The 14,305-nt window shown below is 40.0% G+C and overlaps 1 protein-coding gene across 3 annotated transcripts in view; it reads right to left on the reverse strand.

Moving 5' to 3' along the window:
* The window catches only part of SYNE2 (spectrin repeat containing nuclear envelope protein 2), a 799,865-nt gene that overhangs the window by 188,129 nt on the left and 597,431 nt on the right, over positions 1–14,305 (reverse strand). For all 3 annotated transcript variants that reach the window (XM_029598126.1, XM_029598125.1, XM_029598127.1), the window contains exons 78-81: positions 13,770–13,871; positions 12,111–12,230; positions 11,774–11,974; positions 9,218–9,391 (exon numbers count right to left, since the gene is read on the reverse strand). In XM_029598126.1, coding sequence (XP_029453986.1) covers positions 9,218–9,391; positions 11,774–11,974; positions 12,111–12,230; positions 13,770–13,871 — 597 coding nt within the window. The remainder of the gene's footprint in view (positions 1–9,217; positions 9,392–11,773; positions 11,975–12,110; positions 12,231–13,769; positions 13,872–14,305) is intronic.

Here is a 14,305-nt window from a genome sequence, read left to right on the forward strand (position 1 = left end):
AGGTGGAGGGTCTTTGCCGCACTGCAGGTCTTTTCCCCCTCCCCTTTTCTTCAGGGAGGTCCTGCCACATATGCCAGAGTCAGCGTTTTCTCCATTTCAGAGTGCTCCCACTTCATCCAAGGGTGGAGGTCCTTCTGACCTTTAGAGTTCCCATGGCTGATCTGTGACTTCTTCTAATGAGCTTAAGTGGCTGCATTGTCCTTCTGCCTTGGATTTATTTACACAGGCTCTTACAAACAGGCAGATCTTGATAAGCATCCTTCAGTGTTGGTCTAAAGTTCTTATCTGGGTAAAGTTTCTTTTCTTAAGCAATGTTTTTGGTCTGTCAGTACACTGGTCCGCATACTTCTTTGGCTATTATGATTCATATTTAGTGCGGCCTCCTTTGTGCTCTTCTTCATCGACATACAATCGGACTGAGCTGCCAGGAAGCTGACCCCATTTTCTCCCTCTCTCCCAGCCCTCTCAGAAGCATAGGATTCAAGCCTATAATCCATTTATACCTTTACCTTCCCCCCTCTCTTGCAGGACCTCCTCTATCTGTTAATACCAGCTTCGATATCCCTTCCATCATTTCCTCTCTCAACTCCCTTACCAAATATACTCTCCCCTAATGTCACTTCCAGCCCTCCTACCTTCCAACCTTCTGTACTACACTTCCCCCCAATCACTGGATACTCACCAATCCATTCCCTACAACTACTCTTCCTACTCCCACTCCCTCTCCTTCAGACATGCTATCTTACCCTATTCCCACCCTCAAATACCACTATTACCACAATAAAAAAAACCCTACCAACCATTCACCCCCCCCCTCTCAAGATCACTTGTGCCAATCATGATATCCCCACTCACCCTGTTTCTCGGCCTCACTGCCCTCTCTTTCTTATCAACACCCAATCGCTAATCAAAAAGACACCCATCCTCCACGACCTCCTATTAGACAGGCAACCTGATATCTGCGCAATAACAAACATGGTTCAAACCTACTGACTTAGTTCTTTCTAACCAACTTCCCACACAACATTATGACATCATCTCCCTACCCAGGCACAAAAAAAGAGGCAGAGGCCTCCTATTAGCCGCCAAAAAAAACAAAACTTAGGCTAATCACTCAGACCGTCAGCTTCATCCCCAAAGTTGAAATAGGTCTTTTCAAATCCATTCAATTACAAGTTTGCCTAGTCTACACCCCCCCTGGTCTACTAGACAACAACCCCTCCCCCTTAATCGAATTTATAGCAGATAAACATTGACATCCTAACCATTTTTCTCAGAGACTTCAACCTCCATGTGGACAAGGTCCCTCTATCCCCCAACTGTGAAGCTTTTCTATCATCCATGTATGCCATGGGTTTTAAACAAATTATAACCAGCCCTATCCATAAAGCGGGCCATACCCTAGACTTAATTTTTATAAACTCTCTCATCTCTTCTGCAGACATCCCTACCTATACCCCAGTACCCTGGTCAGACCACTCACTCATAAAAGCCAACATAGCCATTAAAAAATTGAGCCCCCCCACCCTTACATAAAAATACTATTCATTTTAGAAAACCTTGCACCAAAGACGACCTAATTTCCCACCAGCTTGACCTTTTGAATGCCGAATTGGCCCTTACCTCTTGGAACAAAATAACCAACAACATCGCTAACAAAATTTGCCCTTTAATGATTAAAGAATTAAATCCCGCCCTCAATACCAAAAAACCCTGGTACACACTGGAACTAAAAAAACTAAAACATATATATATTTTTTCTGTTCATTTATTAATTGTTATTTATTAATTGTTAGCATTGTTATATATATATTTTTTTTCTGTTTCTTGGATTAACTATGTTCATTGTAAACCGCTAACTTGAAGCGATAGTTACTGTTCATTGTAAACCGGGGTGATATGTATATTATACAGGAACCTCCGGTATATAAATTCTTAAATAAATAAATAAATAAATAAAACATGAACTAAGAACTAAAGAAAAGAAATGGCACAAAGACCCTTCAGCCACTATGTTGGCGACCTATAAATCCTCCCTGCACACCTACAGATTCACTATCCTCAAAACAAAAAGAGAGACTTCTATGCTCTCAAAATCCACAACTTTCAATATGACCCCAAAGCCCTCTTCTCGTATGTCTCTGACCTCACTAAAACGTCCCCACCTTCCATCCCTGAAAACGAGGCTGAAAGCAAATGTGATGAACTTGCAGTCTTCTTCCAAGACAAAATTTCCAACCTCTTGCTACAGTTTACTTCTTCCCCTCACCCCCCAACACCAACCCCCACAACTCAGGAGTCTCCTTTAACTCAGAGTCCACATCCTCCCTCGAAATAGAATCCCTTCTAAAGAAAATGAAACCGTCCTCACACCCACTCGACACTATCCCCACAAAAATACTACTAACTATACCAAACTTAATTGCCAAACCCCTTGCCGATATCATTAACTGCTCCCTCTCTATCGGACACGTCCCTAAACCATTGAAACAAGTGATCTTCAAACCTATATTGAAGAAACCTAACCTGGACCCTGGAGATCTCGCAAACTTCCGACCAATTTCAAACCTGCCATTTATAGCAAAATTCATGGAAAGGGTAGTCAACATCCAACTGACCGAGTTTCTGGAAAAACAAAATGTTCTCTACCCATCCCAATTCAGCTTCCATAAATTCTTTAACACAGAAACACTCCTAATATCCCTCTCTGACACCCTCCTCAAAGGATTAGATAAGGGCCAATTATTCATACTCGCACTACTAGACATCTCATCCACATTAGAAACTATCAATCATAACATACTTCTAAATCGTCTCACCGAAATTGGCATTACAGGAACTGGCACAATCAACTATAGGGCACTGCTAGATCCCCTCAATAATATACAATCCAACACATTTTAGGGAATCCCAAAAAATGTAACCATGAATTTTCAGTATATATCACAATTCAAGAATCTTCATATACTTTATTATACATCTCACATGAAATGTTATTAAATTACATTTTATAACAATTAAATACATGTTTAACATTGTAATACACACATATTTGGGGCAACTGGTGTTAAAATAATTATTGAAAAGAACTTAAGGTGGAGGTGTTTGATGTTAAAAATGATTAAAAAGAACCAGGGTGATTGATAATATCTCAGCAGGAGAATGAATAATTAAATGTTCAAGTATAACTTTGAAGTATTACAGTATATCATCGGATGTAGACATTAAGGGCATTAGGATATTTTTATGGGGTATATGGTTTTAAGATGAATGAATGGTGTATGAATGTGAATGTGTGATATTAGGGGGTTAGGGTTGGAGTTGTATTTGTGGATCCGGTCCGGACCGGGCATATTTAAAACTGTGTATGTGTGGTGAGGAATATAGTGGTTGATATATATGCATTGTTGAACATGGTGTTATCATCAGAAATATGTGTGTATTACAATGTTAAACATGTATTTAATTGTTATAAAATGTAATTTAATAACATGTTCATGTGAGATGTATAATAAAGTATATGAAGATTCTTGAATTGTGATATATACTGAAAATTCATGGTTACATTTTTTGGGATTCCCTAAAATGTGTTGGATTGCATTACAGGAACTGCCCATTGCTGATTCGAATCCTTCCTTAACAATAGACACTATAAGGTCAGAATAGGTAATAAGAAATCCACCCCCATAAATTAAACTCGGGGAGTCCCCCAAGGTTCTTCCCTCTCCCCGACCCTTTTCAACAATTACCTCCTCCCCCTTTGCCAACTCCTAGCTAACCTACGTCTTTACCCACTTTATCTATGCAGACAATGTTCAAATCCTCATCCCCATAACTGAATCTATCCCCCAAATCCCTCAAGATTTGGGACAAATGCCTTAATTCGATTAACCATCTTACCAGCCTCAATCTTGCCCTTAACACAGCCAAAATGGAACAACTCATCATCTCTCCTGACCAAAACAACCCCTCCCCTCCCAACCCTGCCTCAACGACTGCCCACCAAGTGAGAGACCTGGGCGTCATTCTGGACAACCAGTTGAACCTAAAAAAATTCATCAATAACACAATAAAAGACGGCTACTTTAAACTCCAAGTTCTAAAAAGATTAAAACCTCTCCTCCACTTCAACGACTTTCATATAGTCCTCCAAGTCACACTATTTTCTAAAACTGACTATTGCAACTCCCTGCTCTTAGGCCTCCTCTCAACTATCATTAATCCCCTTCAAATGCTCCAGAACACCGCAGCCAGAATCCTCACTAATACCCGAAAAAAAGAGCACATTACACCTATCCTCAAAGACCTCCACTGGCTCCCTATCCACTTTTGAATACTCCACAAGAGCCTTACCATCATCCACAAGTCACTGCACAACCAACATACTCATTGGCTAAATTTTTCCTTACACTACTATACATCTAACAGACCCGTCAGATCCGCTTACAAAGGATCCCTCCACATACCATCCACCAAACTGTTCCACCACATCTCCACCAGAGAATGTGCTTTTTCCTTAGCAGGACCTTCATTATGGAACTCTATGTCTCCAGACTTACACCTAGAACTCTGCACCCAAACCTTTAAAAAAAACCTAAAAACCTGGCTGTTCAAACAAGCCTTCCCATAATCTCATCCTCCATTATTGTATCTTCCTTGCTATTAATGAATTTTCCACTGCCCCGTACTCCCCCATTGTAATTTACACATCCCTCCCATTACCCTCTTACAATCTTCAAACAGGCCTTCACTTAATGCCCCTGTCTTTCCCCTCTTCCATCCCCCCTTCTCCCCTTTTTTTTTCTCCTCCTCCCCAATTTCCTCATTATAGTCACTCCCCCCGACATGTTCACCTGTAAATATGTTTGTTTTCCCATGTGAAATTATACTCCTTGCTCGTTACACCTAGCATTAATATTTAATTACTACATTCCATAATTAATTACCTTCTCTAATCATATGTATTTTTCTTATCTTATGTTACACACCTTTCCATGTAATTGTTCTTTTCTTACTGTTCTATCTAAACCGAATCGATGTGCAAATGGTTATCGGTATAAAAAAGCCTTAAATAAATAAAATAAATAAATCTAGTAAGAACTATGGTACCTACTGTAACTTCTCCTCCCATTCTCCCCCCCCCTCACTTCCTCTTCCCAGCCCCCTTATTCTCTCCACCAGCCCATATCCTCCCACCCTTTTAGTCTACATAATCCCTAAATGTATCGGTTGATAGCTTTTGCCTACTTCTTCCCCTATTCCCTTAATCTATATAATTCATAGGTTTATCGGTTAACATTCTTTTGCCTATTCATTTAGCCTAATTATGCCTTAGTTAGCCACCTTTCTTTTACTTTACTATTCTTAATCTCTATTTTAATACCTGTTTCCTCCCACATCCAAGTTACGCATCTCCCTGTTCAATGTAACTTTGCCTCTTTTTTCATTTAACTTTATGTTATTTTATTTTACTCCAGTTCCATGTAAACCAATGTGATATGTTTATATGAATGTTGGTATAGAAAAGTTTTTTAAATAAATAAATAAATAAATAAATAAATAAAATAAATAAATCAGGTGCCCCCATCTGAGTCTTCTGTATCCAGGCCTATATCCGGCTGGGAGGAACCAGGCTTAGTGAAATCAGAAGGCGACAATTTTCTCTGAGCTTCCAAACAGTGCTGGCACAAGTTAGTGGGCACTCCTGGTTGAGATGCCCAAATATGACAGGAAGTGCAAAGAGAAAGGTGCTTAGGTTTCTTGGGCACAGGCGCCATTATGGCTGACAGTGTGCTTAAGTGGCGGCCGGAGGCATGCATCTAGCTGCTTTTTTTTGTTTGTTTTCTTTTTTGTACGTCCAAAAACACTAGGTGTCCAAACACTTAGGCGTTTCAAAGCCTAGGTGTCCCAAAACCAAGCGCCGTAAAAACAATTTAAGCGCACAGTGTAACTTGGGTTCACCAGTAAGCTTGCAGCCACTTAAGGCGCCACTTAACTTAGAAGCACAGAGATGAGGCTTGACTAAATGTTCAAAAACTGGATGTACAACCTAGCCACACATGCAGAACAGACAATCCTGTAGAGGGCAGCCTAAGCATGCAAAATGCTGTTGCGGCCTACCACGTAGTGTGCAGCAAAAAAGCCTCAGAGCGGGGCCTAGCCTACAAAGGCTGCTCAACCCGCCAGGCTGCCCACATCCCACGACCTCCCATGGAGCTGGACGAATGTCAGAATGGCATGCCATCAATATTTGCCGTAGCCTGTTCGTTTGACAGACAGTGAGACCTCATATATACTATGGCGGGCTTTTAGTGCATTTGCCCCTAAATGCCAATAGTCAAATCGTGCGGTGATTATAAACATTTAGACGGTGTAATACAGAGTTTATCACCGCACGATTTGACTATTGGCATTTAGGGGCAAATGCACTAAAAGCCCGCCATAGTATATATGAGGTCTCACTGTCTGTCAAACGAACAGGCTACGGCAAATATTGATGGTGTAATATGATGTTTGTTTGAAATATTTTATAGAAAATTACATCATAAATCCAACAGTTCAAAATTTATACGTAGAATGGCATGCCAAGCATGGAGACCAAGAAAAAAGAGGAAGCTGTACGCTACAAAAGCCTCCATTTATATCTCTGTAAATATATATATATATTTTTTTTTAAACCAATCTGAACTCAGCCTTACCTGGCTGAGTACAGAGATGGTCTCCAGCTGTGGGAGGGAGAGGGCATATGCCATCACTATTGGATTCCTACACCCATTGCCTTTCAGCTGCTTAAGCAGCTAAGTCCACACTGGCTGAAAAACCATCTACCAGACCAAGGCACTCAGATGAGGGACTACGGAAATCACCTCAGGAATTCTCAACTGGGGCAATATTATATCCTTAATTCTCCTTTTATAAAATGAAGCAATCCCCAGTAGGGAGATGTACATCCACCATCTGCTAGAGGCGGAGAATACTGGCAGGCTGATGTCACTACAAGGGTATATATACTGTGACGTCATTTTGCTCTGTCTCCATCTGTTGAGGGAGGTGCATAACCCATTTGGTTCTGGATTCATCTGACAGGATACTAACAAATTAGCCAGTCAAGCAGATAGCCGAATAAGTTGAGGCCGGGCAGACGGCCTCAACTTATATATTGGCATTGCAGGTACTGCACTGCAATGGTTCCAATCTTACCTGCAAGACAGACAATACAGTGTACAAATTGGCAACTGCACCTCCAAAACCATTCCACTGCCACATGGTGTACCCCAAGGTTCCTCCCTCTCCTCTACCCTGTTTAACATATACCATCTCCTTCTATGCAATCTTTTAGCCAATCTTGGCCTCCCGCACTTCATCTACGCTGATGACGTGCAACTTCTCATACCCGTGAAAGACACTCTTCAAAAAGCTATTGAGACCTTGAATTCCACATTATCAGCGATCAACACACTCCTGACAAGCAACTTTTTGGCACTCAACACGGCCAAAACTGAGCTACTGCACATCTCTCCACAAAGCATTACCCCTCCGCTACAACCTGCCTGCAACCCTGACTCCGCCATTGTTTTCAGCCAACAGGTGCGCAGTCTTGGATTCACTATTGACAGCCATCTCTCTTTTAAAAAAAATATCAATAACACCCTTAGAGCCTGCTATTTCAAACTGCACACCCTCAAAAAAATCAAACCCCTTCTGCATCTCAGTGATTTTCGCACCATCTTGCAAGCATTCATTTTATCCAAAATCGATTATTACAACGCTCTACTACTAGGTTTACCCAAAAGTACACTATTACCGCTCCAGCTTCTACAAAACGCTGCTGCACGGATTCTAACTAACACACACAAAAGTGACCACATCACCCCTGTTCTTAAAAACTTGCATTGGCTACCTGTCGCTGAAAGAATATCTTATAAAACCCTCACCCTGATCCATAAGGCTCTCCACAACCAAGACATGCACTGGTTCTCTGATCACCTCATCTTTCACAAATCAAACAGACCGATAATGCAGCAACACAAGGCTACCCTCATTATCCCCTCACCCAGGCAATCTAAACTTGCCTCCACTAAAGCATGGGCACTATCCTTAGCTGGGCCCGCCCTCTGGAACAAACAAATCTCCCTCCCTTTCTGCGCCAGGAACCCTGCCCAAAAAAATTCAAACACAATCTAAAAATCTGCCTCTTTAAGCAAGCATTTGCATAAAGATGTTCCCAACGTTCATCGGTATATAAAATCCTCTCTAAATAAATAAAATAAATAAGTCAGACCTGCCATAGAGCAGGTCTAACTTAGCTAGTTATAACTTATTCAGCTAAGCAGCGCCAAATATGGGGATATTCAGCAGCAGAGTCATGCGGTTGAATATTTCATTAACAGGCCGATACACAGTACATTGTGCTCCGGTGGAGTGCAGTGTTAGCCCAGATTTGGACGTGCGTTTTCGATGCGCTATTACCCCTTACTGTATAAGGGGTAAAGCTAGCGCATTGAAAACGCACGTCCAACCCCCCCCCCGAAACTAATAATGCCCAAAACATGCAAATGCATATTGTTGGCCCTATTAGTTATTCCTGTGCGATACAGAAAGTAAAATGTGCAGCCGAGCCACACATTTTACTTTCAGAAATTCTCTGATCGAATGTCGGTATATAAAAAAAATAAATAAAAAATAAAAATAAATTAACGCCTGCCCAAAGGTAGGCGTTAATTTCTGCCGGCGCCGGGCAAGTGTACAGAAAAGCAGAAAACACTGCTTTTCTGTACACTCTCCGACTTAATATCATAGTGATATTAAGTCGGAGGCCCCAAAAGTAAAAAAAAAGTAAAAATTTAAAAAAAAAATAAATTAAAAATTGGCCCGCGGATCAGAAGATGGATGCTCAATTATGCCGGCGTGCATTTTCCGAACCCGTGGCTGTCAGTGGGTTTCAGAACTGACGCCGGCAAAATTGAGCATTGGCTGTCAAACTCGCTGATAGCCGCCGCTTCTGTCAAAAAGGAGGCGCTAGGGATGCGCTACTGTCCCTAGCGCCTCCTTTTACCGCGGGCCCTAATTTGCATAGGCCACCCTCCTGAATCGCGCGCCCAGGGGAGCGGCCTGTGCGCGCGCCGGGAGAGCGCGCCTGTAAGTTAGCTATAATGCTATGAATATGGAGGCCTTCAAGTTTTCAAACTGTGCAATATTTAGCGAACAGAAACAGTACCTTTAATAAACATTCTAAATGAATGCCATGCTGGACTGCATGCTCTTGCAGCAAAGTGACTTGCATAGTCAAATCTTTCCAGAATTGCTCTTTCTTGTTGAATACGGAAGGTGGAATCCTTGCAGAAAAGGTTTGCATCAGAAGCATATGATTACGGAGATTATGGAAAAAGTCCTGAGAAAAAAGCGTATTAACTCTTAAGTATTTTTAAATATAAGAGAGTTTACCAAATACTATAAAATACTTCCATATAGAGTTTTATTTTATTTTAAAGAAATTCATCATAGCTGGTTCTTGTATAAAAATGTTAAGGAAAATTATATATATATATATATATATATGTCAAAATAACACAATTTACATAACAGACTTTAAGTAATTACATTTTAAATTAATACAGAAAAAAGTTATTACTTAAAGATGCAGAATTTTAAATATTTTGAGCAGAATTTCCCTAGAAATTCACTGTAAGAGTGTCCCTTCCACTTGCTCTCCCTACTCCCCTGGCCACTTTGCCCTCTCAGGCCCCAACTCCTCCACCTGCCAGTATCTCTTACTTCCACCTCTAGGCTCAACCCCTTCCACTCTATCGCCACTCCCAGAGAGTAAGAGAGAGAGGTAGAGAGAGAAAGAGAGAGACTCTGTATAGTGTCAGTCTGACACTCTATATTTATGTACCACTGTAGAGGGGCACTTTGAATCGGGGTGGGTTTCAGAAGGTGAGGAGGTTTAAGGGGGTGGTGTTACAGAAACATTCTGAGGTATTCACAGTAAAATTGACATCACTAAAGATTTGTAGTCATTATAATAAGAAAATTATAACTAGAGGAGTTCAAATGCGATGTATTAATCAGAAAAATAGCGCAGGTGTGATACATTTATTGCACCTTGTGGAATTGCCTATGCGATACAGGAGCAGGGTAATTTATTGCAGGCGATATTTCCGTTATATTTATAACATTTTGATAAATCTAGGCCTTAGGTGTCTAAATCTAGGCAAATGAATAGCAGGCCTAAAATGAGGAGACTGAGAATTAGGAGAATTTTAAATTGAAAACTTAGGGTCTCATTTACTAAAAGTGTTCTCCCATTCTGTGTCTATGGGAAAAATGCTTAGTAAATGACTCCTTTAGGTCCCTACATTTGGCCAAAAATGTAAAAAAGTATAGGCACTGAGCATTCTTTGAAAGCTTACCTTTCATCTCTTATTACATGGAGTATTCAACAGGAGGAGATGGCTCCTCGAGCATAGGCATATTTTTTGCATTCTCCTCATACATTTAACTCTCTTGCCACCAAAAATATATTAAAGCAGAATTTGTAGTCCTCCTTTCTCAACTAACCAACAGGAGGACACAAAGCTCACAATTCTTTGTGTCAGTGTGGAGGGGGTTGGGGTGGAAAAACAAACCGAGAAAGGGATCTCGTAAAATGTCCAAATGGTTTGAGAGCCATTGGTTTCTTTACAGTAGCAATAGTGATAATACTTTATAACAGAATTCTAATAATTCAGAGAGAAGTTCAAGTAATTGCTTCAGTATTTTAGAATATTTGTGGTCTATGGCGAGAGAGACAAGTGAACTTCTTTAAAACAGGGTTACAGAGCAATTTGGTCAATTGGAAACATTTCTGAAAATTTGTTGAATTGGCTCAAACCTTTATCATCTTTCTTTAACTTTTTTTTTTTTTTTTTAAGAAAATCCAAAGCAGATCCAAAAATCTATTTAGGATCTTTGGAATATTTACAGCTGGTTTCCATTAGATAGGCTTCAGATTTTCCAAAAATTCCAAGTAGATTTTTTTTTTTTTTGGATCAGCTTTGTGTTTTCTCAGACGGATCCAAAATTCTTGAACCCTGCTGAAATACATCTCTATCTGTGTCACAGATAGTCTTCAAGTAAGTTCATTTAGTTCCAGACAAGGTGCCAAAACATCCAGAAACTGTTTGCTGGAAGCAACTGCCCAGGGTCTGAAAGAAGCAAGAGCTTCATCATTCAGACAGACAGCAAAGACAACGAAACATGTGTTGAATTAACTACATTGTTAAGTGTACTGAGCATATTTTCCGCTTGTTAATCTATTATGATTAATGTTTCCATGTCAAAGTGGTGTACCACAGGGAAGTCAGTAAACTATTTTTCTTCTGTATTTCCTGACAATGTTATCCCAAATCTTTTTCTCCAGTGTTCTCCTCTGAGATGGTGATTTATCTGGCCCTCTCTTTTGTTATATTACAACGAATGCCACAGTTCAGTTAAGAAAATAAAACACCTTCAAAGCATAAGTGAACCTAATGAAGACTTCAGAATTCTACTTTTACATGGTTGCTAAACAGAAGTCCATTAACTGCTATTAATCAAGTTTACTTAGGGAATAGCCACTGCTATTAATTGCATCAGTAGCATGGGATCTTCTTAGTGTTTGGGTACTTGCCAGGTTCTTGTGGCCTTGTTAGCCTCTGTTGGAATAGGATGCTGGGCTTGATGGACCCTTGGTCTGACCCAGCATGGCAATTTCTTATGTTCTTATGTTCTGTTAATATGGCATGAATTGTACCTTGTGGTTTAGCAAATCGAGTTGTAAAGCAGTTTTACTCTTGGCTCGATAGCTGTGGCTTCGGGTGAGCTTTTCTTCTCCAATGCTCACTAGCTTTGCTATTCCAAGCAGCAGGCGCTCACACAGGCTTTCGCTGATCAAAGTCTTATTTAGATCTAACTGCTTGGCTCTCACAGCACCCCAAGCATCATTAAGAGCTTCCTGGAAATTAAATTTAATAGGGATCACTTTCCACACAACATCTAAAAAAAACATGCAATATATGTTCGTGTTCAGATTGTACTAGGGTCATGAAACAATGTTTCATAGGGCGGTTTTAATGCCAGGACACCCTCACCTCTAATTTGTAGACTTCTTGGCTGATAGTAACAGGTACTTGGAGTCGTTCACCCTTATCTCTTAGCGCTGTTACTTGACTTTCAAAGTTCTGCAGTTCCAGCTCATGCATATTCATTATCTAAGTCAATGATACAGCAAGGAATAAATGTAATGCAGATACCACTCACTCTTTCAATGCATTTTCACATTAGGAAGAGGTACAATAATCTAATTTGTCTATTAATTGGCAATTACAGTGCTATGAACAGTCACCTACAAAATATTTACTGAAATATTTCTGAAATATGTTTCTCCGATGCCAAGTTATTGAAGATACCTGACCTACAGGCTTATAGGTATGAACAAACACTATCTAGAGCTTTTTCATTTCTCGCCCTGATGCTGTAGAAAGCGTTAGCGGTGGAGCTCAGACAGGAGGCCAATTTAAAGCGGTTCAGGACACAAAGGCATTTCGATAATGGTTTAGCCTGATTCTATTAATCAGTATGTTGGTTTTCTTATGTATTTGTTAGTTGCATTGTCCTTTATTGTTGTGTATGTTCATTTTATCACCTTTTTACTGCTGATTTGGTGGTTGTCCTTCCCAGATGAGTGTCTTTCTAGATGATTTTTCACAGTTCATATAGTGCATTCTTCAGTTTCTTCAGAGAGATTCTGATGTTATGCTTTCATAATTTTATTTATTTATTTAAAGTCATATTATGCAGCTTCCAAAACATTTCGTCCAGTGCAGATCACAAATGATACATTCATAAAATCAAAGTAGCAGTTGCCTATAATAAGAACACTTTCCAAAGTGATTTTACGCAGGTAAAAAGCATTGGGCCTGGGATAATCAACTGAAAGTTGCCTTCCCTAATCCGTGGGGCATGTTCAGTTTGGGGGAGGAAAAATATGTACACAGATAACATATTCAAATCCTCATATGTCCTTTTTGAGCAAACATCTACCCACAGAAAAAGCAGGCGCATGCACCTGTGTCATGTTCCAAAGGCAAAGGATGCAGGCACTTACAGTTTGGAAAATGGTGGAAAGCCCGTGGGTAAAAGGTATACACGTTCTTTGTCCCAGCATGGACAGCCTGAAAACTGTCCCCTAAATACACAAGCCTCAAACTATAAAAGCAACTGGCAGTAGAGCTGAAATGCTCCTCCAGGGAGTTCAGCGCTAAAACAATGCCATGCACTTGAAAACAGGGAACATCATGTAATGTCCTCTTCTTTGGGGGCTTGGTGCATGATGGCTTCCCAGGGGACTTAGCATGGGAGACTCGAGTCCACTGAGTGAACAGCAAAGACAACATAGACCCCAGCTTATGCAGAAGATGAGAATTTGACTGAACATGTTTTCTCCCCAAGTGTATAAAATGTGGCATTTTAGCTTGGCTGACCAAGTCTGCTCAATTGTAGTGCTCCTTTAACAAAATGCATTAAAAATCAGTCTAAATTGGAGGAGAAACAAACACGACAATAAAACTCACGTTAACTTAATACAAAAGAGAAAAAGTTCATGCTTGGAAACTTATGAACCTTAAAAAACCTGTTAGCAGCTGTAAAGCAAGGGTACAAAGGAGAAGCAAAATGCTATTACCATTTCTCAGTGCTATAGCTTGCTTTGCTGAAGTGTAGTAGACAACAATATTGCGAAATAAAGTTACCTGAAGCTGTTCTGCCACTCTTTGACTGCTTATGTCATTCAATGATTGATTCAGAATGGACCTTTTATCAGTCAGGGAATCATACAATTGCCTAATTTCATTCTGTGAAAGGAATACAGATCAATAATAAGTGTATCTGCTGAGAAATGATGATAAATCATGCATCACTAATCCACAATTTTATCTTGATACTAAATAGTTTGGTCATTCTTAATACATTTTTGGGTAGATAAATCATTCTAAATATTTCCAATCTCTAATATTTAAATCCTCAAGATTAACTTACCATACTAAATTTAAGGCAATCATAACATAGTGAATGATGGTTAAAAAAAAAAAAAAAAGACTAAAAGACTTCTCTAGTCTGTTCATTTATTACTGTCCACAACGGCAAGAATATATTGCAACTGACAGCCACGGGGCGTGACTGCCTGTAGGTTTATCACCTCTTATCCAAGACCCTGTATATCAACTTTTTTGTTGAATTCCCCCTCTCTTGAGTAGTTAAGCATGAAATATCCCCTTTTTCAGTTTAT

The sequence above is a fragment of the Rhinatrema bivittatum genome, chromosome 4 (genome assembly GCF_901001135.1).
Source record: "Rhinatrema bivittatum chromosome 4, aRhiBiv1.1, whole genome shotgun sequence".
NCBI lineage: Eukaryota > Metazoa > Chordata > Amphibia > Gymnophiona > Rhinatrematidae > Rhinatrema > Rhinatrema bivittatum.